This window comes from Lasiosphaeria miniovina, assembly GCF_030549165.1.
Source record: "Lasiosphaeria miniovina strain SMH2392-1A chromosome Unknown B0T26scaffold_8, whole genome shotgun sequence".
Classification (NCBI taxonomy): domain Eukaryota; kingdom Fungi; phylum Ascomycota; class Sordariomycetes; order Sordariales; family Lasiosphaeriaceae; genus Lasiosphaeria; species Lasiosphaeria miniovina.
In genome coordinates, this window is record NW_026848227.1 from 1,729,796 (window position 1) to 1,753,500 (window position 23,705).

Genomic DNA, 23,705 nt, shown 5'->3' on the forward strand with positions numbered 1-23,705 from the left:
GTTTTGCCCAAATTGCGGAATGAAAGGGAACTGCTCATTCAGGTAAGAACAAGTGGGGCTAGACGCCTGACGATACAGACAGTAGCCCCGTTTCTCGGGCACGAGGCGGGCTGTGCCGGGCAAAAAGCTTCGAGAGGCGGCAAAGTGAGGCGAACCGAGGCGAGATGAGCTAAGGAGCGGCTAGGGGCGGCCAAGAGGCGCCGGCCAATTTAGTTCCACCGGCCGACCGACTTTCTGTCCACGCATTGAGCCAGCGTTTAAAGCAAGGAAGGCGTCTAGCCTGACCGGATGCGAGCTGGAATCTTTTTTTTTCTTTTTCCCCAGTCTATTCCTTTCAACAAGTGCCCTTCGTTGATCGCCCGTCTTTCTTTTTCACCACGCTCTTTCCTCCCCGGTCCTTTGCCGACCCCACACTCCTTGAAAGCACAACAGCGTCGTTATAGGCATTCCACCCTCCCAAAACACGTCGATTCGCGCTTTCTGAGTCTCGGTCTGTCGTCCTTGTCTTCTGCAGACCCCGCTCTCCAGTGCGCAACCTCGCACTGCTCTGCCCTGCTCTGCCGTGCTCTGCTCGCTCTGCCCTGCTCTGCCTTGCCATTTATTCTTGGGCTTTACACTTGTAAGACGTGCACAAAACCCGTCACTCCTCCAGCCATGTCCGATGCCCAGGCATGTCCGATCTCCAGGCATATCGCCCTCGCCTGACACGGCGCTGACAGAAAGACAGGAGGGAATGGATGGACCCTTCTGTCGGTAAAACCTTCTCTCGGCAAGGCCTCTCTCCAGTAGCCCGCGAAGGCGACGACGGGCCTGACCGTGTTCCCCGTCTAGAGCCGCGCACGACGACGAGAGCGGTGGCGGCAAAGGTGCTAAACGACGATATCCGGTTCGAGCCTGGGCCGAATTCGACGACGACGAGCAGCGCGAGCGCCTTCCACACCGGGAGGAGATCACCGTCGGCGTACGCCTGCACCACGCTCCGCTCTGGACAAAGGTGCCGTGTACGTGCGGTATGTACAGCGAAAGCAGCGTCTCGAGCCCGAGAACTACCAGGGCCCACACGATACGTACCCTCATCCACGGCAGGCTGCTCGGTCAGATCCAGGGCAGGAAGATGAGGAACTTTTTCACCTACTTCCAGCGGCCCCCGGCATTACGCATCTCTTCGTTGACGCTTTTCCGCAGCTCGGGCAAACACTTCCTCTTGCCCTGCTTCTTGGTTATGCCCTGGGCACTGCTGCTTTCTGCGGCGGTGGTGGCTACCGTGTTGGCGGTGGTGATTGTAGTGTCAGTGGTGGTGGTGTCAGTGGTGACGGTGGTGATTGTGGTGTTGGTAATGGCGTCCGTAGTGATAGTGTCCGTCGGCTGCCCAAAACGTCAGCCGCTATTAGCCACCTCAAATTCCGGGACCCCAGATCATCTGCAACCTCAGAACTGTCTCCCTCGATGACAAACCACTGTTCACCGCACTCTCCTACGTCTGGGGCAACCAGGTCCAGCTTATGGGCGCACTCTACTCGACGGCCGAGCTGGTCATCTCGTGGCTTGGAAACGAGGAGACCCACCCCCATCTACGGCTAGCCATTCAAGCGATTCAAACCTTGATAAAAATCGCTCGCAGCAACGAAGTCTTCGATTCTTTGTCCGAATTCAGCATGATGGAAGCGCCCGGATATGGCATTGATCTCGTCTCTTGTATAACGGCAGACGTATCCTGGTAGTCATCATTCTGGGTTTCTTTTAAGCAATATCCGTTCCTATACACAGCAGACACGGGTGACCTAGACGATGCTAACAGCACTAACATAGCTTGGACTTCTACGCAGGAGTTTTCCGCCTTCAGTTTTGGCGAAGAGTATGGACCTTATAGGAAATCATCCTGGCGAAATTGAACCGCCTCTTAATAGCTACCAGCCAAAGCTGCCTCTCAGAATTCTTGTACGGTCTGATCAAAACCATACAATCCTTTGCATCACGACAGTTCATTATTGGACCCGAGTGGATCTGCTTCAACGCTTGGCGCCATCTCACAGTTGAAGGATATCTCGCCATGGATACAATTTACTCGCCAATGTCTCAAAAGCGGCCACAAGTCTATGGAGAACTGAAAGATGGTACTAGATGAGGTTTTTTCTTTATGGCGGCACCACAATTCACTGCAGCAAACCCCAAGGACCAAATCTAGGCCTTTCTCGGCGTCTGCCCCTTTGCTATTGTCCCTAGCCATGAGCACGGGGAAACGGTTAGCTCTACGTACTTGGACCTTATTTCCGCATAGATCGAAGCTAGAAGAGAGTCCCTATCTATCCGACAATTGTCCTCAATAGCACTGGTCTTCCTCGATGATGCAGGTGTGAGCCAACCTACCGACTCACCACACCAACTACCGTCTTGGGCACCCAACTGTTCAACACGGCATAATCATGGCCCGTTACCACTAGGCATGTTGAAAGCGTGAAAACAAGCTCCTCGACTATAAGGACATGTATCCCGCGCTCGACGACTCCTCAAATCGCCCCCCCCCCCCCCCCCCCCCCCCGGGACCAGAGGTGCAATTTCAAGTCTCATATCTGAGTTTTTTGTACGAGACATTCGGCTCATGTCACTGGAATCCCCGGTTTTCAAGCGGTCCTGCGTCTCTTGTGGGCGGTTGACCCCAAAATTCCGACGAGACAAGGTGCTTTGAAGCAGGCTTGCTGGGCCTTGACTTTTCTTGGTCTTGAAGCGAAAGCTGCCCCGGTTGGTGTGCCGTCATCCATGGTCAACTTGGGCTTGGACATTGAATCTCACTTGGCTAGTTTCAAGTCCTTCAGGAGGCTAGCTTATCGCAATGCTGACATGGCCGAGCCGTGGATGGAGGAGGCATGTCGACTACGAGGCAGCGAACTTGCTCGAGCAGACCGGCTCAGAGGCTTGAGCGTCCGTGTTGCCGATCGAGTACGCGTTTTTGAGCTGTCGACCGGCTTCGTTGGTTTGGTGCCCTTGGCCATGGAAGCAGGGGATATTGCCTGCGTACTTTACGGCTACGGTATGCCGGTCATTTTGAGGCCCGCTAATGACCACTATCGGTGCGTGCTATATCGTGGACCTGAGAAGCGAGGCTGGCTTAAAGTTGATCGAAGAGCGCGTGGCGGATGTGGAGCGGTTCGAGCTGCGGTATCACGAACCTCGCCACGCAGCTCCTCCGTGACAATCTCACTCTTTGGACATCTTCGAACAACGATGAGCCGCAGCTTCAGGCTGGGGGTGCAGAAAAGGAGGTTGCGGCAGAGGGCATAAATGATTGATACGGACAAGGCCGAGTTAGATGTGGCGTGGTATCAGCCAACGCGTCTTGAGAAGGACGGATTCATGTGGACCATTGATGGAGCCAAAGCCGTAACGCTTTCAAAGCAGGACTAAGAACAGATTTCCGCAATCCAAGTCCAGAGGATGCACCACGAGTGACGCAGCTCTCATCCCGCCCGGAGCGCCCCCCAACAGCGCAGCGCACACCTACAACAGCCTGTTTACAAACACCCCATACCTTGCAAAGGTTGTCCTTCTTTGGGCTATGCAATGTTACTTGGCCAATGAGTGAAAATGGATTGCGCTGCTGAGGCTTCCACGACAGCGTGGGACAAGTCCGGCACGTGTCACTGCACCAGCGAAACTCATAGCTATTACCACCTCTGTGAGTTATTGAACAGGACTTTAGCGAGATGCATGCCGCCAAATGGTCCCCGTACAGTAGATTTTGAGCCCCGACCACCCCGGGTGCGAAGCTGCACTGCGTGCCAATTCTGCGTGGAGCCGCTCGAGGCTGAACAGGGCGGGTTGAAAATATGGCCACAAAGCAGATGACGGACATGGTCGCCGCTGTTAAATCGTTCTGTGCAGATCGGACAGAGTTGTATGCATTGGCTCTCGACTTCGGCCGCACCTGTACTTGCTCTCTGATTGCCAGGTGAAGGGCTCGCCGCAAGACGCAAAAGCCGAGAAATACCACCAACACCAACACTAAAGTCAGTGCTGTAGATATGGCCCGAGTGTTGATCCTCTGACCTCCCGCCTCCGCTAGAACAGGAGCCATGATGTATAAAACGTCAAGGTTTCGTAGTCGTTGAGCCCTGGAAGAGCAGCAGGAGCTGCCTTACTTGAAAAATGCGTGGGCTGCCAGCAGGTTTTTTTCCTTCACCGTGCCATCCGCAGGGCGAACATGCCCTTGGATAAATCAATGTAACTAGGCCCCGGTCTGAATGAAAGCAATGGTTTGCTTTCTACGAAGGTTAGCCAGCTTCTCTGCGCCGTGCCATTGACGCATCTCACGGCAGCGTCGTCCTGTTCTTCCGCAAAGGGATAACATGCCGAAGAAATTCCACTCTGTCGTCTAGCGCTCCGTCCATCCACTCAGTTCATTCTCGGCGCAACTCCTTCGATCTCGCCGCCGTGCTTCCCACACAGTATCGAACTGTCGAAGCATGGTCGCCTGCCTGCTGTTTTATTTATCCAAGCTGCCTTCAACATGTGGCAAGACTGGCCCTATCGCATTTTGACCTATGATTTCGGTCAAAGGTAGAGATGGTGTGTGTGTGGGCTCCTCGCCCTCTTCGCTATTCGTTTGTTTGGGAGGAGTAGGATTCCGCTCCCCACTCTTTTCGCCGTTCTGGCGAGGCGGTTTATGTACCGCGTCGCCGTCGCTTTCACCCGACATATCAATATTGGGCAGGACTGTAGGAGTTGTCGGCATATAAGTCTTTATTCTAGGAAATCCCAGATTATTGCCGCCGTCCTGTTAGGTAGTCACTTACGTGAAGCAAGATGTGGAGTTGTTAGATAGTGAAATGAAGATAGACTTGGCGCTAGTGAGAAACGACCGTATCCGAGTAAATGAATGCGAGACTTGCGATGATATTGGCGATCGAAGATATAGACTAATATTGTCTACCCGAGGTTGGCAGAGTCGAATGACCTCTCACGAAGGAGTTGTCGAAGGAATCTCGTTTCCTGAGGACAAGCTAGAAACCGACTCTACCTTCTAGTCAGCAGAACTATCATTACCATACCGTAGAAGCCCGGAACATTCCCACAGCAGAGGATTCTCTTACCTGAGGATGAGCGCCGAGGGAGAGAGGAGACTGAACTCGGCTGGATTTCGAAGGGAGACTGTGGGTGGTCAGGGGCAAATAGACTAGAGGTGGTTATAAAAGGGCTCGTATTTTCCTTACCGTATAGAGCGCTTCCAGCGGTTAATGGCTCACGAGTGGCGGCGCTTTAGAAAACTCGAGTCTCTACCCCGGCCAGAATTAGATACCAAGCACAAGACGGAATTTGCTATCCTGGACGAAGCCTCGCTATATGAAACGTCTAAAGCTAGGAGAAGGCCCGGTTCTTCGAGGTGGGAATCGGTAGCGTTGCTGCCTTGCTGGATCCTTCATATGAGGTAGGTAGGCTAGATAAGAGCTCCAAGGTTACGAAGGTATACTTACGGATAGAGTAAAACCTAGTTATTATTATCTAGCTTTTTTTTCTTCCTCTTCCTCTCCGGACTTCTTCGTTTCCTGTCACGACCAGGGCAAGGCATTGAGGTGAACTCAGTCCATTGGGTGCTATCGACGAAGATTCTAAACTGAGGAGGGAAAGAAGGAAAAGTCCGACAACGCGTCGCGTGCTCGCGAATAAGTTTTCATCTATCAGTGGGGTAGGTGGGGCCTCGAGGAGGCTTCTGATAGGCCCGGGGGTTCTGGGCGGCTCTGGCTGCTTGAGGGCCAGTTTGGTGGACGGGTCCTCACATTTCCGAACTTATCTATACAGCAACTCCTCACTAACCTAACCCAGGAGATAGTATAAGTTGACCAACCCCAACGACGACAGACCAATAGACAGTACCGCCTCCTCTAGCCCGATATAAGTGTAAGGAAACTGTTACGATCCTGGTTCAAAGGTGCAGAGGGCGTTGCCCGCCCGCTGCGGATTGGCTGGAACGGCACTTAGGGTGGGGCTCTCGCTAAGAGAAGGTGCATCCAATTAGGGAGTGCTCAGTGGGGCCATTGCCAAGGTGCACTGAGCATGGCTGAGCTCAGTAGGATCAGTGCCGAGACCCACTGAGCGCACTGAGCAGGGAGCTCAGTGGGGATCAGTGCGTCTAGGACTGAGCACGACTGAGCATGTAAGGCAGGAACTCTGATTGGTTGCTCATAGTTCTATATAGGAGCTGGCAGCACGCTCTCTCTGGAGAACGGTTCTGCAGCTATCAATGCATCTGGTTAAGCATACATTGGTTGTGTGTTGAAAGCCTGTCTTTCGCAATCTGTGCACGATACTCCTTGTCTCCTGTCATCTCCTATCTGCCGTCCAGACCCCCACAATCCTAGGCCGGGCCTAGCTCCGTGGACCTGTTGTCCAGATTGTAACAAAAGAGGAGTTGTGTTATAAAGAGAGTACAGTATAAAGAGTGGTGAGTGCGAATGCTTGCTCAAGGAGAGAGAAAGGAAACATATCTAAGGAAAAGACAGGTCTTATATAGACTAGAGGCAGGCCCTCCAGAAGGTTCCAGAAGCCTACGGGTCATAAATTAGTCCTGTATTCCAGAACCTTCTAGTGGGTCTGCCAAGACGAGTAGAGGTTCTTCAAGATGCTGTGGAGCTCAGTCAACAATCTAGAGATAGGCTGATCAACAGCACTAATCACACCAACACGAACGCTATAGTTTCCTACACTTTAGAGCCTTATTACAATATGTAAGAGAAGGCAGGTACGCCGGATCAAGGTGGTCACAATGCAGGTAAGAAGGTGGGCGAGCAATGAGTAGTATTGGTGTGAGACTTCAACCTGGCCCTCGCAAAGGAAGGTGGGCGAGGGCCACCTTTATATACATGCTCAGGGGCTCAGGCCCGGGGCGCCATGGGGTGGCGTAATGGCTTGTGCCAACTGGCAGTGTTCTGGCCAGTTGGTAACAGGTGGTTATTACAAACCACTCGACTGTTAGGGTCGTCTGTCTGTAAGGGAGCATGGGCTCCACAGAATGCTGGGGTTGGTAATTATGAAGATAGAACAAAGGGCAAGCTCCTATTGCACGGGGAATACAGTCAAATCGGAATGCCACTCAAAGTGTATGAGTGCAGTGAATGTGTATTGCTTGCTTGAAGAACCAAGCAAGAACTATCTGAGACCGTGGCTACGGTCGTCGTATATATCTATCTAAGGCGGACCAATCAGAGAGTTGGTCCTAGGTGATCAGTGAGCTCAGTGCGGTCAGTGTGCTCAGCGCGATCAGTTCCCCCACTGATCGCCCTGACCATGCTGATCGTACTGACCGCCCCGTTATTGGCTGCACTTGAGCGGAGTGGGGAACTACCCCACTTCCTTGCGTCAGCCAATAGTGGGAGGCTCCGTGCAGCCTCCTGCGCGCCTGAACCAGGATCGTAACAGTGGTGAGCGCGCACCCTGTGCGCGCGGCTGGTGTTTGGGGTGTCCTTTCCTTACAAATAGTAACCAGCCATACAGCTAGGAGCGAATTCGGCGTCCGCTCTGCACTGTTTTGATGTGTTTGGGCACGGACCAGCGATACTTGAGAAACGTAAAGCTACAGTGTGACGCCCAAAAAAACGGATGACATCCCGCTTTTTACAATACTGACGTCTTTGTCAGCAAGTACCATAAAGTAGCCCTAGGTAAATAGAGCGACTCGGCGCTTACATGGTTTTCTCACAGTGCAATGACGCAGAGGAGGTACTGACTTGCCTTGATCAAGTACGTGACCCCTGCCAGGGCAGGCTTGGCATTTCTCCTCAGAGTTCAACATGCGCCCATTCAGACAATAGCATCATGCATTCCGCGCGCTCGTCTTGAACTCTCACCTTACCTTCAGCAAAGGTAGTTTCTGCGTGTCGCGCGCCGATGCACACCAGCGAAATACAGCCAATGAAGATGCCTCGAAATATACGCGATTGGCGCGTGGCGGACAGACGCCACGCGGACAAAACGCCCAACGTGCGGGGTTGGGCAAAGGCGACTTGACGACAACGACAACGACAACCGCATTCTGTTGGATTCAGCACTTCAACTTTCTTCATTGATCTCTCCTCCTTGTTCTTTTTGGTCCTGCCAGAGGGCCTCTATTATAGTTGTAAATGGTGGCAATGGTGGTGGCAAAAGTAGCCACACCAGCTGAACTGGCCACTTCATTTCAGCTCCCCTGAGCCTCTTTTCACCTCGGATGACCACACCAGAGCTCAGCTGGGATGAGCTCTATTCCACATGCAACCCTTGTCCATCTGACAATAGCCAATCCAACACATTCAACGTCCTCAATCACCGACCGAGATTCACGCTACGCATCTTGACAGCTGCTTACGGTAGGTACTTCTAGTCTATCTGGCAGCTGCGCCAGTTTCAGCTGCTGATTAGTTGTATCGACAGTCCCGCCCATATTAGCCGTCCGGGGTCGGGCGCCTGCTCACCATTTCCCACCGCCGAAAATTCGTTTGGATTGCTGCCGAGAGAGTTGGGCCTAGCGGTCTTTTGCAATGCGACTGCTGGAACGTGACGATACCGGAGGGGTCCGGCTGACGGAGGACCTCCCCAACAGCAAGATTCCGCCGTATGCGATACTTTCACACACATGGGGCGACGGGGAGGTCCTCTTCAGGGACCTCGTGGACGGTACAGGCGAGAACAAAACAAGCTACGCTAAGATTCGATTTTGCAGAGATCAAGCCTGGCGCGATGGGCTGAGATTCTTCTGGGTCGACACATGCTGTATCGACAAGTCCGACGCTGCCGAGCTTCAGGGTGCTCTCAACTCCATGTTTCAGTGGTATCGCAACGCCGCCAAATGCTATGTCTACCTCTCAGACGTATCAAAGTACGAGCGAAGCGGCAACCCCGGCTGGGAATTGGCGCTCCGAAACTGCAAATGGTTCACCCGGGGATGGACCCTCCAGGAACTCATTGCTCCAACAATCGTTGAATTCTTCTCTGTGGAGGGTGTGTTCCTAGGAGATAAGCAGTCTCTGGGACAGCACATTTACGACGCGACCGGCATTCCCCTCGGAGCTCTTCAAAGTAGCGCACTATCTGATTTCAGCATTGAAGAGCGGATGTCGTGGGCCAAAAACCGCAGCACGACACGTCTGGAAGACAAGGCATACTCGCTATTCGGCATCTTCGACGTATGTATGCCTATTCTGTACGGGGAAGGAGAAGACAGAGCATTCAAGCGGCTGCGTGAAGAGATTAGCAAGGACGATTGCTATCTGGCTAATCTGCATTCGACCGATCCCCGCCTTGACAAAAAGCGCATCGAAGAGGCAAAGGGAGGACTTCTTATCAGTGCTTACCGCTGGGTTCTCGATAACTCTGACTTTCGACTATGGCATGACCGGCCGGAGAGCCGTCTTCTCTGGATCAAAGGTGATCCTGGCAAGGGCAAGACCATGTTGCTCTGCGGCATCGTCAACGAATTAGAGCGAGCTCTTGTTGCCGACGGATATAGTCGTAATTTGGCTTATTTTTTCTGCCAGGCCACCGACTCACGTATTAATAACGCAACTGCCGTGCTACGTGGCTTGATCTACCTCCTTTCTCGCCAGCAACCACGTCTCCTCTCCTACGTTCGGAGATATATCAACGAAGGGAAATCGCTGTCCGATATAAATGCGTGGGTTGCCGTATCAGATATTTTAGGAGACATACTAGAGGATCCGAGCCTGAAGGCAACCTACCTAGTGGTTGACGCCCTTGACGAGTGCATTGTCGATCTACCAAAGCTTTTAGACTTCGTCGTCCGCATTTCGTCCAGCCGTGTGAAATGGCTTTTGACCAGCCGGAACGAGATTACTATTGAAAGGAAGCTGAGATCTGACGATACGCGGACGAGACTCAGCCTCGAGCTGAAAGTAAACGCAATGCAGGTGTCTCATGCCGTCAATGTATATATCGACGACAAGTTATCCGGCCTTGAATCGCTTCAGGATGGCATATTACTAGAAGACGGCACCCCGATTAGGGACCGAGTACGGGATATTCTACGCAATAAGGCAAATGGCACGTTCCTATGGGTAGCCCTCGTCCTACAGGAACTTAGTAAAGAGGATGTCGAGAGCTGGCATGTTCTTCAAATTGTGGAAGAAGTGCCGCCGGGCCTGCAGGGGATGTACGATCGCATGCTGAATGAGATCAGGCGGCACAAACGGGACTCGGAACTCTGCCGGCGCATACTCTCGACAGTGACGGTAGCATACCGACCACTTCACTTGGCCGAAATTGGTGCCTTATCTGGATTACCGGAACAGATTACAAAATCGATCGAGAGTGTGAGGCGAATCGTGGCCAAATGTGGGTCGTTTCTCACAGTCCGAGACAACCAGATCTACCTGATTCACCAATCGGCCAAGGACTTTCTACTCGACAGGCGTACACAGCGATTTCCCCAAGACGCATTCACCTGGGTTTTCCGTGAGGGGATAGAGGATGTGCACCACAGCATCTTCTCAAGATCTCTCAATACGATGTCTATAGGCTTACGACGCGATATGTACGATTTGAGGGCACCGGGAATCCCTATCGACGAGGTTCAAACACCATCTCCAGACCCACTGGCCACAGTACGGTATTCATGCGTTTTCTGGGTTGACCATCTCCGCGACTCGATTTCCGATGAAGACATGCCGCAATGTAACACACTGGATGTCGTCCGGGCCTTCCTTGAGAAGAAGTATCTTTACTGGCTCGAAGCTCTCAGCTTACTCCGAGCAATGTCGGAGGGTGTCATCGCTATACGACAGCTGGAAGGCCTCCTTGTAGGTATTAGTTGCTAACGCTAAAGAGATATACTAATAAGATTTAGGTTCTTACTGATCAAAGACAATTAGCGGCCTTTGTTCGAGATGCACATCGATTCACTCTCTCCTACAGATGGATAGTTGAGCAAGCTCCTCTTCAGGCATACGCTTCAGCCCTCGTATTTGCACCAACTTGTAGCTTGGTGAAAATGAAATTTACGGCGGAAGAGCCTGACTGGCTCAGTACGAAGCCAGTAGTAGAAGCCGACTGGAATGCGTGCCTACAGACGCTTGAAGGCCATCGCGACTGGGTTTGGTCGGTTACCTTCTCACCAGATGGCCAACGGCTTGCGTCAGGTTCAGGCGACAACACCGTAAAGATCTGGGATGCCGCCTCAGGACAGTGCCGACAGACGCTTGAAGGCCATCGCAACTCGGTTTGGTCGGTTGCCTTCTCACCAGATGGCCAACGGCTTGCGTCAGGTTCAAGCGACAACACCGTAAAGATCTGGGATGCCGCCTCAGGACAGTGCCGACAGACGCTTGAAGGCCATCGCCACTCGGTTTTGTCGGTTACCTTCTCACCAGATGGCCAACGGCTTGCGTCAGGTTCAGGCGACAACACCGTAAAGATCTGGGATGCCGCCTCAGGACAGTGCCGACAGACGCTTGAAGGCCATCGCGGCTCGGTTTGGTCGGTTGCCTTCTCACCAGATGGCCAACGGCTTGCGTCAGGTTCAGGCGACAACACCGTAAAGATCTGGGATGCCGCCTCAGGACAGTGCCGACAGACGCTTGAAGGCCATCGCGGCTCGGCTTCCTCAGTCTTCTCACTGGATGATTTAGGGAGATATAGTTATAGTTTGGGGGAGGATAAGACGTGGATTCTTTGTAATGGCCAGAATGTGTTATGGTTGCCACCGGAATACCGCCCATCCTGTTCTGCCATCCAAGGGCGAATGATATCCATCGGCTATTCATCGGCACAAGTCCTCACCATTGGCTTCTCGCGAGATGTTTAGCACATTTCAGCTCTCTTTCACTCCACTCTCTTTATTTCCTTTTCCTAGCTTGACACCAGAAGGGTTCGGGAGGCTGGGTTGCTTTATAGATACTATGGGAATTCTATCATTTTCTATCGATGTCGAGATGACTTACCTAATTTGCTTTAAGAAGGCAAAATCAACGCCACATGTAATGTAATGCGACGGAGGCGAATTTGCGTGGTTTAATGTGTGCTGGTAGTTAGGTGGATGACCACGTGACGTGACTAGTGCCGAAGGTGAGAACAAACATCGCCACTCGCGCACGATCTGCCTTCGCTCTGCATCTTTGGGCCATGGATTCAGACGACTCCGTAAATGATTGGTCCAGCGGCGACGAGCCGTAAAGCCAACTTCATAATGCCGCTGGTCCCGCGAGACAGCCAATTCGTGGCGCGAGGTTGCCGCAGCGGAGCGAGTTGCGACCTGCTCGCAACACCCTCCCGTTCGTACCATATGAGGACTGGGTCCCAAGCCAGTTATATGCAGAATACCCACCCACTTGCATGCGCTACATCATGGAATGGAAGTTGACACTGAATAAGAGAGCAGCAGCCAAGCAGACCGAAGAAAACCTCGTGGTGGCTCCAAGCGACTTCTGGGATGAGGAGCTGGCATCCAAGATCGCCGATATCGTGCAGTCGAAAGGCAAAACCTATAGCGCCGACTCAATGACGATCTCCATCGCCGATTCTAAAAAGGCCCTTGATATCCTAAGATGTGTGTTACCGCCTACCTTTTAAGGCCTATTTCGACTAGACCGGCTGGATGAGTGTGAGGGCGATGAGATTCCGGCCCTGATCAAAGACGTCCAGGAATTGCAAAACACATTCACACTGCTTTTGTGTGTGTCTTCAAGACTGGAGGGTGATGACGTCCCGAGATGGAGCCCCAACCAGTTCGCCAAACACAACACCATAACGGTCCCTGGGGAGAACCCCGACATCGTGGCATTTATCAACCCCGAACTGGGCGGTGCATTGAATCAGGAAGGCTTACAGCCGGGGACCCCACTCTCGCCCTTGACAGTCGAGGACACTCTTGTGCAAGGTGCCCAGGGCATGTCTCTGTGGGTGGCTCTTCAAATCGGTTCCTTGTATGCCGCAAAGACCGACGAAGCTATACGTAGAGCGCTGTCAGACCTCCTAAAAAACTTGTTACAGACCTCGTCCAGTCTCACCGTTCTGTCCACATAGTCCGAAGGTATTGTTTAACCCAGTATTCTCCGAATTTCTCGACCTCACAGAAATAGGGCATGAGACAGGGCTCGAGGCAGGGCCACAGTGCTTGAAGACCAAGATATTTCGGCCCAATCTTGTCACGGACGACGTGGGTATTTTTGAAGCCGGCGGCCTCGAGCCTGTCCTCGTAACCCCCCTTGGACCTAGTCATTTCCAAGTCGGAGCGTGCAGCATGTATCAGATGGCGAAACGCATAATGAAGCAGTGAAAAGACACCACAACTAGAGTGTCTCCGAGTCTACCGACTTTCCCAACCTACTGCCGTCCTTTGGCACTGACTGGAGCTCGATTGCCCCCCCACATGCAGACAAAGACGGCCGTAATGGTAAGCAACCCGTGTCCCTCTACACAGCAGCTCTCCTATCACTCGACAGAGTACCCTAGGCTGACCAGTCCGTCCCCGCAGGCTAAGAAGTATTTCGTCCGCCAAAAAGAGGGTGGCGAGCCGGAATGGGACGCGATCGCGGACGAAGCCGACGCCAAGCGGCAGCGAGGAGAAGAGCGGCCTGCTCCGCCGACTCCGTCAACCGGACCGAGGAAGAGGTATAACTTGCCGTCGACAGGGCACCGGCCACTGGCCACTGCCGAGTCCAACGAGACGACTCCCACCGAGGTCGAGCCGTCGCCGTCAAGCCAGCCCTTTACGCGTTTCCAAGTCCCGATTGCCTAGGCTCCTCTGGTTGCGCATCCCCTCGCACCAGCACAGGCACAGGTGCAGTCACAGATGCAGGCACAAGCTCAAGCACAGGCACAGGCACAGGCAGCACCTGTGGTCACGGTGCCAGTCCTTTTACCGCCGCCGCCACCTCCCCCACCTGCGGCAACTACTCCCCCAGCAAGTGGACCGCCGGTCTCGCAGGCCATGTCGCCCAACAACCACCCGCTCACACCAAAAACAACAACAATAGCAGGACCAAGGCGACGGAGCCGTAGGCTCGGTAGGTAGGCAAAGAAGAAAAAAGCACACTAGATTATACTAGGTAAGGGTGTAAACAACCCTCTCATTGCCTGGCTCCTGAACCCCTGATCAATAATTAACAACTCGCCAGTTTGGGGCACCTCTGGGTATTCTGAGACGACCAAATCGTCAATTTCGAGCCAGCCGCCCGGGAAAAGGCAATTGGAGGATTTTTTGAACAGTTCATCACATCCACGGGCCTCCCAGGCAGGCAAGGACCAGAAGATGCGATGCAGGCTGTGCGCTGCCTTTGTCCAGACATTGTGTACGTTGTCCAGACATTGTGTGCGTTGTCCAGGTAAAAGCGGCAAGTGTTGCGGCGTTCAAAGTCGCCAGAGTCGGGGGTTTCAAATTAAAAGTCCCAGGAGCCCCATCCTTCACATGTAGCATGATGAGTCAATCCACGGCACAAATATTTTATTACGAAGCTGGGCATGTCAATGTTTGTCCACCATTTTCTTCCGGCCTCGTTGCGCATCGTACGTACAGTCCAGGGCGTAGAGTCTGGGTTTCGTTTGTGACTGGGCGCCTTTGTCATGCTTGGTGGTTATGCGCCGATGCTGAAACGTTAGGTTGCCTTGCATGGTGACGCCAAATTTTCCATTTGAGCAAGGAATGCAGCACCGAACGAAGGGCCTTGCAGTACATGACTTTAGGCATCTTTCCACTCATACTCTGCGATGAGCGCTGACGTCTTTTGTGCCTCGCGATTTCTGGACAAGGCGTTCCAATATGTGCGCCAGCAGAAAGTGCCTAGAAGATTAGGAAAGACCCCAACGAAACAAAAATAACCCAAGCATATATATATACGCTACGCTACTAGAAAGTCCCTAGAAGATTCTGAGGGTGCCCCAGACCCGTTCACTCTCACTCTTCATTATCCCCCCGCCGTGTGGTAGGGTTTCGGGGCCCCCAACCGAACACGCTACTGCCTGTAAACGATGGGGAATGTCTCAAGTCTTGAAAAGGCCATGTGCCTCTTTGCTCTGGTGACCAGCGCGCAGAGAAAATCAGGAGGCTACGAGATTGTTGGATTCGCCAGGGTACCGGTACTGGAAGCAACAGCGCGTGACTGCACGCTGGAAACTGACGGTTCAAGTGATGGATTGTATATATGTATCTCTTCTTCTGGCTTTCCGGCAGTGCCAGAAAGCCCTCCCCCTTTTCATACTACTATAGTGGTGGCGAAATAGGTGGCGGAGTAGGTCGCGAAGTAGGCTGCAAATCCTTTGCCTAGCTCCTTCGAGGCCCACATTCCAACAGAAATAGATAGCAGCAGCCAGTTAGCCCAGCAAGATCCCTAAGCTTTCTAAAGGCCCGGTGCCTTTCACGGTAGACATGTTTGACGGCTAGTCACCACCTAACTTGCCACGCCGCACCCCCCGTGCTCACAGCCTCACGAAAAGCATGAAAAGCGTGACCACCACGCACATGGTTGACCGACCCGGTACCGTTTTTGAAACCCGGACTGCGCACCATTCGAGTTAGTTCATGTGCTTGCTTCAACATGGACTGGGACGTCTTACAAACCCCCCCTTTTTCCTCAGCGCCGGATTCCGGTTCAGGTTGACTTTTTTCCACACCTGCTCTAACTCATTCCAAGAGCATATTTGGCCCGTTCCGATCGTCCGCCAAACGTGCTCCACTATGTTGTAAATATTCTGTTCTCCCAGTTCCTCCATCATGGATGTCACGGCGTCCTGGCGAGCATCCTTGGGAAGGATCGAGGGGAAGACATGAAGTTTGAGACTGTTAATGTCGTTTCTGGTTATGGAGCCGATACCGTCTCGTCGGCTGTATGGCCAACATGTCGTTGACCCGCAACATTGGTCACTGTCATGGACCGAAGAGGAAGTGGTCATGACAGACAAAGCGGAAGATGCGCGAGCGTGCCAAAAAGCAGCATTATTTGTAGAGTCTAGGACTCTATATGTAAAAGGGTGTAGGTACAAGTACCAGAGGAAGATTTATTGAAAGTTTAGGACCTCAACGGTATGAAAACGGTAGGAGAGAAGCTCCCTGTATATGCACAAAAATCCATACATATCTTGGTGAATCTATACTCTTCCAAAATCAAGCCCCAAAGGCTAAGTGGCCTAATTTCCTTCGGTTATGAGAAAAGTGTATTTTTAGTTTATTCTACAGCCGAGTTACCTCGGCCTAAAGTGTTACAAATCCTCACAGCTGATAAACGATAATTACGTCGTTTGATCACGGTACTCCCGCTAGGAAGTGTCTTTCTGACCAAGATAGCGGCTGGATTGTTCTCGAGCGCTCTGATGACTAGGTGTTCCACGACCTCTTTCAGCAAACCCTCATTTAAATATCCGACCGTGACGCCGAGCCCGCTGACAAGAAAATGCGGCATCGCCTTGGCCTCGAACTCACGCCAGATGTATGTCAATATATACGAGAGGTAAAACTCATACTGGCCTGACATGTCTAGCCTAGTGAGTTTCCGGTTTGCGTACTCGGGATCCTTCGCGCCCTCTTGGATAAAATTCTCGTCTCTGGACAGCTGTGCCACAGTCGCCGGCTTCCCTGTCATGGTCGAACGTGTCGGTACGAAAATATTCAGAGCTGGTGTGTATACCGGGTTCCGCAGCGGCACTCCAATGGCGGAGAATATGGATCCGTGTGTTGGGACAATCGCCGTGGTTCCTTGTAACGTCTTTCGTTTCTCGGACTGTTGAGACGTGGTGTGAAATAACAATCCAGGGCGTAGATGAAGGTGCTCTGAAAGCGGTAAATCATGTCGGGTGCCTTTGTACTGACCTGATTCGCTGTTTTTGCCAATCTTGAGAGGCAATCTAGACAGTTTCCAATGGCGTACAAGCTCATTTTTTTTCCAAAGCCGGCAAGCAGTCGCCTAATTCGCAACTGATATCCGCATTACGCTAACATTGGAATTATGCCGATTTTCGCATGTCGCGGATATTCCGATTGCCGAGCTAAAATGCCGGGCAGAAGTTGTCGTCATTCCCACGTTCCCCAGAGGACCTGACAAGCGGGTGGACCTGGCGAGCGGGTGCGGGCTTGCAAGACTATATATATATCTAGCGTGAAGCCGTGTTGCAAGAGGTAGAATTATCTTTGAAGCCGTAGACCTTGTTTCTCCCCGCGGCATGTCATTGGGCCTGAAATTGCGTAGTAATTACACAGCAAATAGCCAGTACGTAGCGAACAATTGACTAGTGCGCTTAGGTGACGAGCATAATTAGCTCGCGCGTATAATTGGGAAGGGAGGGCTGGTACGAAGCACTGTAAGGATATTGGGCTGCGAGTAGGGTAAAGAATGTTGGTTTTGACAAGCTTTGAGGTGTGTTTGCGGCCTGCGGTGGAAATCCTCAACTTGCTGAGTACTTTTTACCTACCCCGGGCGCCCTTTTGAGACCTCGATGCCTTGGAAGTCCTCGACTTCATTGCAGCAACGACATCGACTACTTGGCGCAGTCTTCTTGCCTCCAGGAATGGTAGGAAGGCAAGCAGCCGTTGCCTTACTCGCAGATGCCTTTTCGGAGGCGCCGCTCCGTAACTTGGAAGACGGGATCAATTAACCGCTTTTGCAGACTTTTTATTGCAGCCATTCAAGTTGGATCGTGGAGGGTAAGTTCTCACTTGTTCGTCCCGGTTGTGAAGAAACCAGCAACAAGCGATTTTCCCTTGCACGCCGTTTTCTTTGCTCTTGGCCACCCGGCCGTGGCCCTGCACTTTGCTATACGGGATTCGTGTAGTGATCACTAGAGCCTTGAACGCATCATTCCCATTACATAATTTGTGCTCCGTCAGGACGCCGCTACAGAGAGCCTTTTCCTTGTACCAGTCCTCGCCGTTGAGGAAGTCCTTAATGATAGGGATGGAATTTTTGTGGTGCGGCATTCCACATGCGCTCACCGTCAAATTGACCGTATCCTTTCGGAATTTATGCTCTTGTGAGAGGGTCCTTTACGTGAGAAATACTAACATGAATCCAATTGGTTTTGTACGTTATCCTGCACGTCCCCGACCGAGAGCAAAAGCAAACAGTCCCGCAGATGCCAGAACGATGGGGGCTATATGCCCGATATCGACACCGAGGGCATTACCAAGACAGCCCTGGATAACGACAAATGCACATATATAGGGTGACGAGCGGTATAGGTATTCATTTCCGGAGGGACGCTTCTTGCACGTATTGCAAAATATGTGGGATCGTGGGTAGCCGCTGGAGTGCGAAAGCTGTGGGAATTCTGGCACTCTAGCGTTCCAAGACCAGGACAGATTAAATCAGGCATCCTCTTCGGGGAGTCGTGCCACCGGAGCCGCATTGCGCCACAGCGGCAATCAGTAATACGCGCGCAAAAATGTCCCTCAGCTTCCCCATGCCGGAGACGCTTGGACAAGCACAGTGGCCTGAATTGCCGCGGAACTTGTTTGCATGCAGGAGCAGGACTCGTTGCCTTTGCTTGCGATAAGATGGCTGCAGGATGGATGAGGAAGCTCATGCAATCATTCTGACACAGCTACTCACGACTTTGCATCACATTTTGGCCTCATCAAAGCTCTAGTCAAGGGGGAAATCAGAAAGTCTAAACCGGTTATTGAGGGAGTCTCGTGGGTTCAAATTGCAAATATGCACAGCATGATGCCCATTTGGGAGGAAGGGCACGCAATAAAAATCAAATAAATAGTACATGAACAAATCAGGAAAGTTCAACGCAAACCCAACCACCCCCCACCTCCCCCCCCCCTTCCCCCCCTTTACGAAAACCAAATAGCCAGCTGCCATATGCCTGAATTCGAATTCGAGAACTACCCTACCCTGACACCAGACGCTCTTACTCGTCGAGTAGCGGCAGAAAGGGCCGTGCCAACAAAAGCCACGCATATGACGATTCGCAGAGGCTTCACATCCGCCCCCAACCTAGAACGTGCCGCCGAAGTGTAGCGAAAAGCTCAAAGTCCTGGCAAGTTTGAGCACGTTCAAGGCCAAGACGGGGTTTTGGTGCAAGCTGTTGGAGGGGCCAGCTACCTATTTAGGTCTGCCGGTCTGGCAAATGTCTCGAAAATACTCAACGAGAAGCTCCTCAAACGTTGCCTGTTCTGTCTCGGTTCCGTGTGGTTCCTCCCCCCTGCTACTGCCCTCACGTTAGTCAACCTTGATCTCCAGCCACTACGAATACATCCGAGTAGTTTCCCAAACCATTACGCAAGACGCCTAATCGCGCTTTCCACTGAAACTGGCACACAAACTCAGCCTTCATTAGCCGATCAAGCCGCCGCATTGAGTTTCCCATTAGGCGGCTGTCAACCCAAGCAGCAGTACGCTAGTGGCATCGCCACCTTGTGCTCGGTGTGCAGTTCGGTCTGTCCAACAAACTGACCGACTTCTTTTCCTCGTCCGGCCTCCCTGACTCTTACTATTTTGTGTCTCTCTGCTGCACAACATCGCCGCAATGGGAATGGCGGACGTGCAGCCTTGCAGAGCCTCAACAATGAACGGCTACTGAGGCGGATCTGGCACTGCCCTCCTTTTGTTATCAAAATTTTTCTTGTGCGGGCTCAACTAGGAAGTTTGGCTGCCACTATACTAGTGAAGTAGCTGTTTGTTATCTGCATGAGACTTGCCACTCGCGTGCGCTTAGCCTATGCTAACAGCATCCCTAGAATACAGCATCCCTAGAATCCTAAAGACCCTAGGTGTGGTAACTCGGACCCGACCCAACAGATGTTGAGAGGCAGACTGTTTTGGACGCACAGAGTAGGGGCGTGTACTAGAGGAACAACGCAGGCTTGGTCAATCAAATACCACGACAAACCCCAAGAGCGATGCGATACACACCTTAGCAACAGCACACCTAACCGACCCAGTCTTTCCGCTTCAAACATTGCTTAACCCGTCGAGGCGCTCTCGTTCCAGTCAGGCCGACTACTATTGGTGTGTATATTGCAGCTTTTGCCGTGTTGAATGGTATGAACTGTAGCAGCTAAAATTCGGCTCGCCTTATCGACCAGCGACCACGCTATGTGCCGAAGACCTTGAGTAAATTAGCGCTCTAGATAGGATGCGGCTAATCAGGTCGCATCAATCCATTCCAGTTACTCCAAGCCCTCTCCAATCGCTCTGCAAGTCGGCGATATTCTCCAGCTCGATGATGATGAGCGTATCCATGTGGTTGCTGGCGGCATTGCCCTGATCTCAATTCGGTACCGTATAGAGAAATCGGAACAGGTCGAGATTCCGGATGGGCTCCCGCATTCCTGGCCAGAATGATGAACTTTGCTTAAAATCACCCTTTAGTGAATTATTACTTATTTCGGACAGCGGCGTCAGTTACCCTAATATCGGCCCTTTTCGAAGTGATGCTTCCCCGTGCTCACCTCCTCTCATTAGACATGAAGGGCGTGTCTGCCTCATTCCCCTCGCTCCCTACTGTAGTTGCCTTAGATGCAAGAACTTACGTCTTCCGTGCGAGCCTGCAGACGAAATGGTCATCATGCACACCAATGCGCCGATTAGCAAGTGTCTTACCAGAGATAAGACCGGTAAAGGCGGTGTAGGCACAACTATGGTGCGTTTCGACCCCTGCCTTCTCCCTGGAGTGTCCGATGCCAGGGCCGTGGTTCGCCAACCAAGGCTGTCCAGGGCACTGTCGCCCTCCGCCAGCCCTCTCCCTCGTGATAGAATGTACGGTCGAGGCGTCTCGAAAGCAAAATCCCTGGCAGAGAGCATGAGTTCGCCACGAGGTCTTTGTCGAGGCTTTTGCTTCGTGACGTCACGAGACTTGGCATATTCAGGAGTTGGATTCAAACACCGGAACAGGGTGCGGGCAGGAAAAGGAGGAAGACTGGACGGCCCATGGAAACTTTAGGCAAGCCGAGTTCGCTGAAGACGTGGCTTGATGCGACGAGCAGTGGTGGGCTTAGTGGCTACGTAGGCGAGCATACTGGTGCTGACTCGGGGGCCGGGTAGTAGCATGATTCTCTGCGAGTCACCACCAGCCTTCCTGTCGGACGCCAAATTTGGTGACTTTGTCGCCCAGCTCAGTTTCTCCGGGAATGAGGCACACCAGATCCTGAGGAGGATGAAATACATGGCCATGGCGTACAATGTCAGCCGGCGCTGCTCTGGCCGTGCACTTCTTCAGCGCTGGCTGACGGCGTGAAGGAAGAGGGAACGGGAACCTTTTCTTCGGCAGCGTGCTTGACGGGCAAAGCGTACAGTCCGCGGCCCGAGCGTGTCTCCCAGTGCTTACAGGAGAATGGCGCCCAAATGTCGCTTTGGCGGGCCGCATTTAACGTGGGAAGCCAGAGCTTGGAACACACATGTTTGTTTCATTTTTACATTTGGAGGCGCCTGAGTACTAATACCCCCTTTAGGCAGGCACCAGGAACGGTGCAGGCACCAGGGACGGTGCAGGGTGCCCTGTGCCGTTTGCGCATTTCGTCGGGTTTGCAACGCGCTTCTGGAGTGGGTGCGTCACTCCGGCCCCTGTTTGGGGCCAACGGCGGAACAACTCTAAAAAAAATTTAGAGCTCGAAAGCTTTCCAAAGGGAGCTTTCCAAAGGCCGATTTTTTCGTCCTGGAATAATTCAAGGTGGAAAACGTAGCCAATTCCAGTATCTGAGTCGAAAGTCCCACATTTCCACCAGGACTAGTAAAAAATCGACTTTTTCCTCGGAAAGCTTCAGGGCCCAGGGGGTCCTGAAAGCGCTCTGAATTTGCCCACGTGTGGGTCTTTGGTCATTGCACACAACACTAAAGGCCTCAACTGCTGCATGTAGTGGTACAAAGACTGCCCTGCTTGTTGACATCACCATGCCTCGCAACGACCTTCGCCTTGGTTTCTTGGCTGGAGCACAATACAGAGTTGAGGGCATCACGGCACCTGACCCTCGAAGAAAAGGTCCTAATAGGAGGACACAACACTAATAATTCTATCACGACTGTATAACAAACGCAGCCAAAAAGCGTCATTTCGGCCACTCGCATCGAGCCTGTCGTTCAAACGGATCAAAAATGACAGGAAGGGGCGTTTGCAGTGCAAATTTGCACCAAAACAAGCCCCTACTATACTGACAACACTGTAGGCTTGATGCCTTCTGCCGAGGGAAAAAAATGCGGCCCAGATCATTAACCTTGGGGGAAAAGCTTCATTTTCCAGGCTTTGGGAAAAAGGATGAATTGTCGTCCTAGAAGAACTTACTAATCCCGAATTGAGGGGGAATTTGCCGGACGGAAGGGTCTGTGCTGTTCTCCGTGCCATTTCCGAGAAAAAGATACCCTCATTCTTTTTTTCAGCTGAACGGAGCCACCGTAGGCGAACTTGCGAGCTGGAGGTGGCGTAGAGAGGCTGTCTCTTCTACTTTACTGTGAAGGTGCCGAAAGTTTCTCGCCCGGGGACTGGCCAGTTGTCGTCCGTGTCGAAATGGGCTCGGGGGACTGGTCGATCGGATAATCCTCGGACGTGTTGAGCCGTTAAATGCCGCTTTGCTGTGCCGTAAGGTAGAAATAGCTGTCCATCTGTCCGTGCGGTAACCTTCTAGCCAGCCCCCCCCCCCCCAAAATAAACCATTTTCTTCCTCAATCTCGCAATTCAACCTCAGTCAATCGCACGTACGATTTATCGCTTCCCGGCTATGGACAGGCACGCCGAATACTTTACAATTATGACCTTATTAATTCCTACTAATATATCACTAGGAACGCGTGTTTTTCGAGCCGCCGGAGGCAAAAAACAAGAAAAAAAGAGGCTCCGTTCAGCTGACCCCTTCCTGAGCCGTCAGGTAAACTATTTTAACGTGTTCTTCTCCCAGGCCCACCATCACCAATGTGTACGAGGAACACTTGATGGTAGAGACTTGCTCGAATGAATTTGATTGTTCGTAACATGGTTGCCGCGTCACTTTCCGACTGTTTAAATATCGCGGCGAGGTTATTATTGGCCTTCAGCACAGCGGTAAGCCCATGGGTGGCTAAAGCGTAAACGCGATTCGTGTCACTATCCACCGCGAGGGGCGGCGTCTGTGAAACGCTTATTAATATCAAGTTCGCACAGCCGTAGCAGATTTTGGCGTCGGTGTCCTGATCTTCTGCATGCAAGCCCATAAATGCGTCGGGAAAGAATGACTTGCCACACCATGTTTCCATCTCTGCTTTTATGTGTTGCTTCATCGTTTGCGACTACGTTTTTATTTCGCGCCTTATATCTTCCTCTTCTTGAGACAACCATGCCGTCTCCCTGTGGGCAAAAAAGTTGGCGGAATACAACGGCTGGGCAAGGGGCGTGGCGTGAAACAGCCAATCATACCAGAAAGGCTTTGATTCGTTAGTACTGAGCGGAAAGGCGGCAGTCTGCAAGCATAGCGGAGACGCGCCGGACAGTCTCTGCATTGAGGGCATTTGGGTTGTCCTTACTGCCCAAGATCGGGAGCAACACATGGTATTTGTTGGAATTTGTCAAGCAGAAGGGCCTCGAAGGTTCTAGATAGAGACTTCGCCACCAACTTCGCCACCACAATAGTAGTATAAGAACGGGCTTTCTGGCACTGCCAGAAAGCTAGAGAGAAGAACAGACATCTACAATCCATCACTTGAACCACCAGTTTTCGGCGTGCAGCCACGCCCTGTTGAGTCCAGTACCGGTACCCTGGTGAACCCAACAGAATGTAAAACAGGCACTACGTGTGGTATATTCACAGCTTGTGCAACCCACAACTG

General features: G+C 52.2%; 6 protein-coding genes across 6 annotated transcripts; 3 read left to right on the top strand and 3 right to left on the bottom strand.

Moving 5' to 3' along the window:
• Positions 1–640: 640 nt before the first annotated feature.
• On the bottom strand, positions 641–2,052 carry B0T26DRAFT_681065 (uncharacterized protein; the record flags this gene model as incomplete). The annotated part of the gene is made up of 5 exons (XM_060440603.1): positions 641–984; positions 1,072–1,122; positions 1,158–1,365; positions 1,601–1,729; positions 2,032–2,052. The coding sequence occupies 5 exons, from the start codon at positions 2,050–2,052 to the stop codon at positions 641–643; spliced, it is 753 nt and encodes a 250-aa protein (XP_060290241.1).
• Positions 2,053–2,492: 440 nt separating this feature from the next.
• B0T26DRAFT_496366 (uncharacterized protein) lies at positions 2,493–3,314 on the top strand. The gene has a single exon (XM_060435353.1). It carries the CDS (start codon positions 2,758–2,760, stop codon positions 3,277–3,279), a length of 522 nt encoding a protein of 173 aa, XP_060290242.1. The 5' UTR covers positions 2,493–2,757; the 3' UTR covers positions 3,280–3,314.
• On the bottom strand, positions 3,315–4,407 carry B0T26DRAFT_496373 (uncharacterized protein). The gene has a single exon (XM_060435354.1). The coding sequence runs from the start codon at positions 4,070–4,072 to the stop codon at positions 3,350–3,352; it is 723 nt and encodes a 240-aa protein (XP_060290243.1). The 5' UTR covers positions 4,073–4,407; the 3' UTR covers positions 3,315–3,349.
• Positions 4,408–8,507: 4,100 nt separating this feature from the next.
• B0T26DRAFT_658964 (uncharacterized protein) lies at positions 8,508–11,785 on the top strand (the record flags this gene model as incomplete). The annotated part of the gene is made up of 2 exons (XM_060438917.1): positions 8,508–10,781; positions 10,829–11,785. 2 exons carry the CDS (start codon positions 8,508–8,510, stop codon positions 11,783–11,785), a joined length of 3,231 nt encoding a protein of 1,076 aa, XP_060290244.1.
• A 437-nt stretch (positions 11,786–12,222) lies between these two features.
• On the top strand, positions 12,223–12,549 carry B0T26DRAFT_658156 (uncharacterized protein; the record flags this gene model as incomplete). Its single annotated transcript, XM_060438846.1, has 1 exon — positions 12,223–12,549. A coding segment is annotated over one exon (327 nt), but the record flags the coding sequence as incomplete, so codon positions are not given.
• Positions 12,550–14,657: 2,108 nt separating this feature from the next.
• Positions 14,658–15,867, bottom strand: B0T26DRAFT_681068 (uncharacterized protein; the record flags this gene model as incomplete). Its single annotated transcript, XM_060440604.1, has 3 exons — positions 14,658–14,758; positions 15,437–15,473; positions 15,532–15,867. 3 exons carry the CDS (start codon positions 15,865–15,867, stop codon positions 14,658–14,660), a joined length of 474 nt encoding a protein of 157 aa, XP_060290246.1.
• Positions 15,868–23,705: the final 7,838 nt, after the last annotated feature.

Bases quoted from the DNA above. Each gene is read 5' to 3' on its own strand.
- B0T26DRAFT_496373 (XM_060435354.1), bottom strand. From the start codon at position 4,072: ATGGCTCCTGTTCTAGCGGAGGCGGGAGGTCAGAGGATCAACACTCGG.
- B0T26DRAFT_496366 (XM_060435353.1), top strand. From the start codon at position 2,758: ATGGTCAACTTGGGCTTGGACATTGAATCTCACTTGGCTAGTTTCAAG.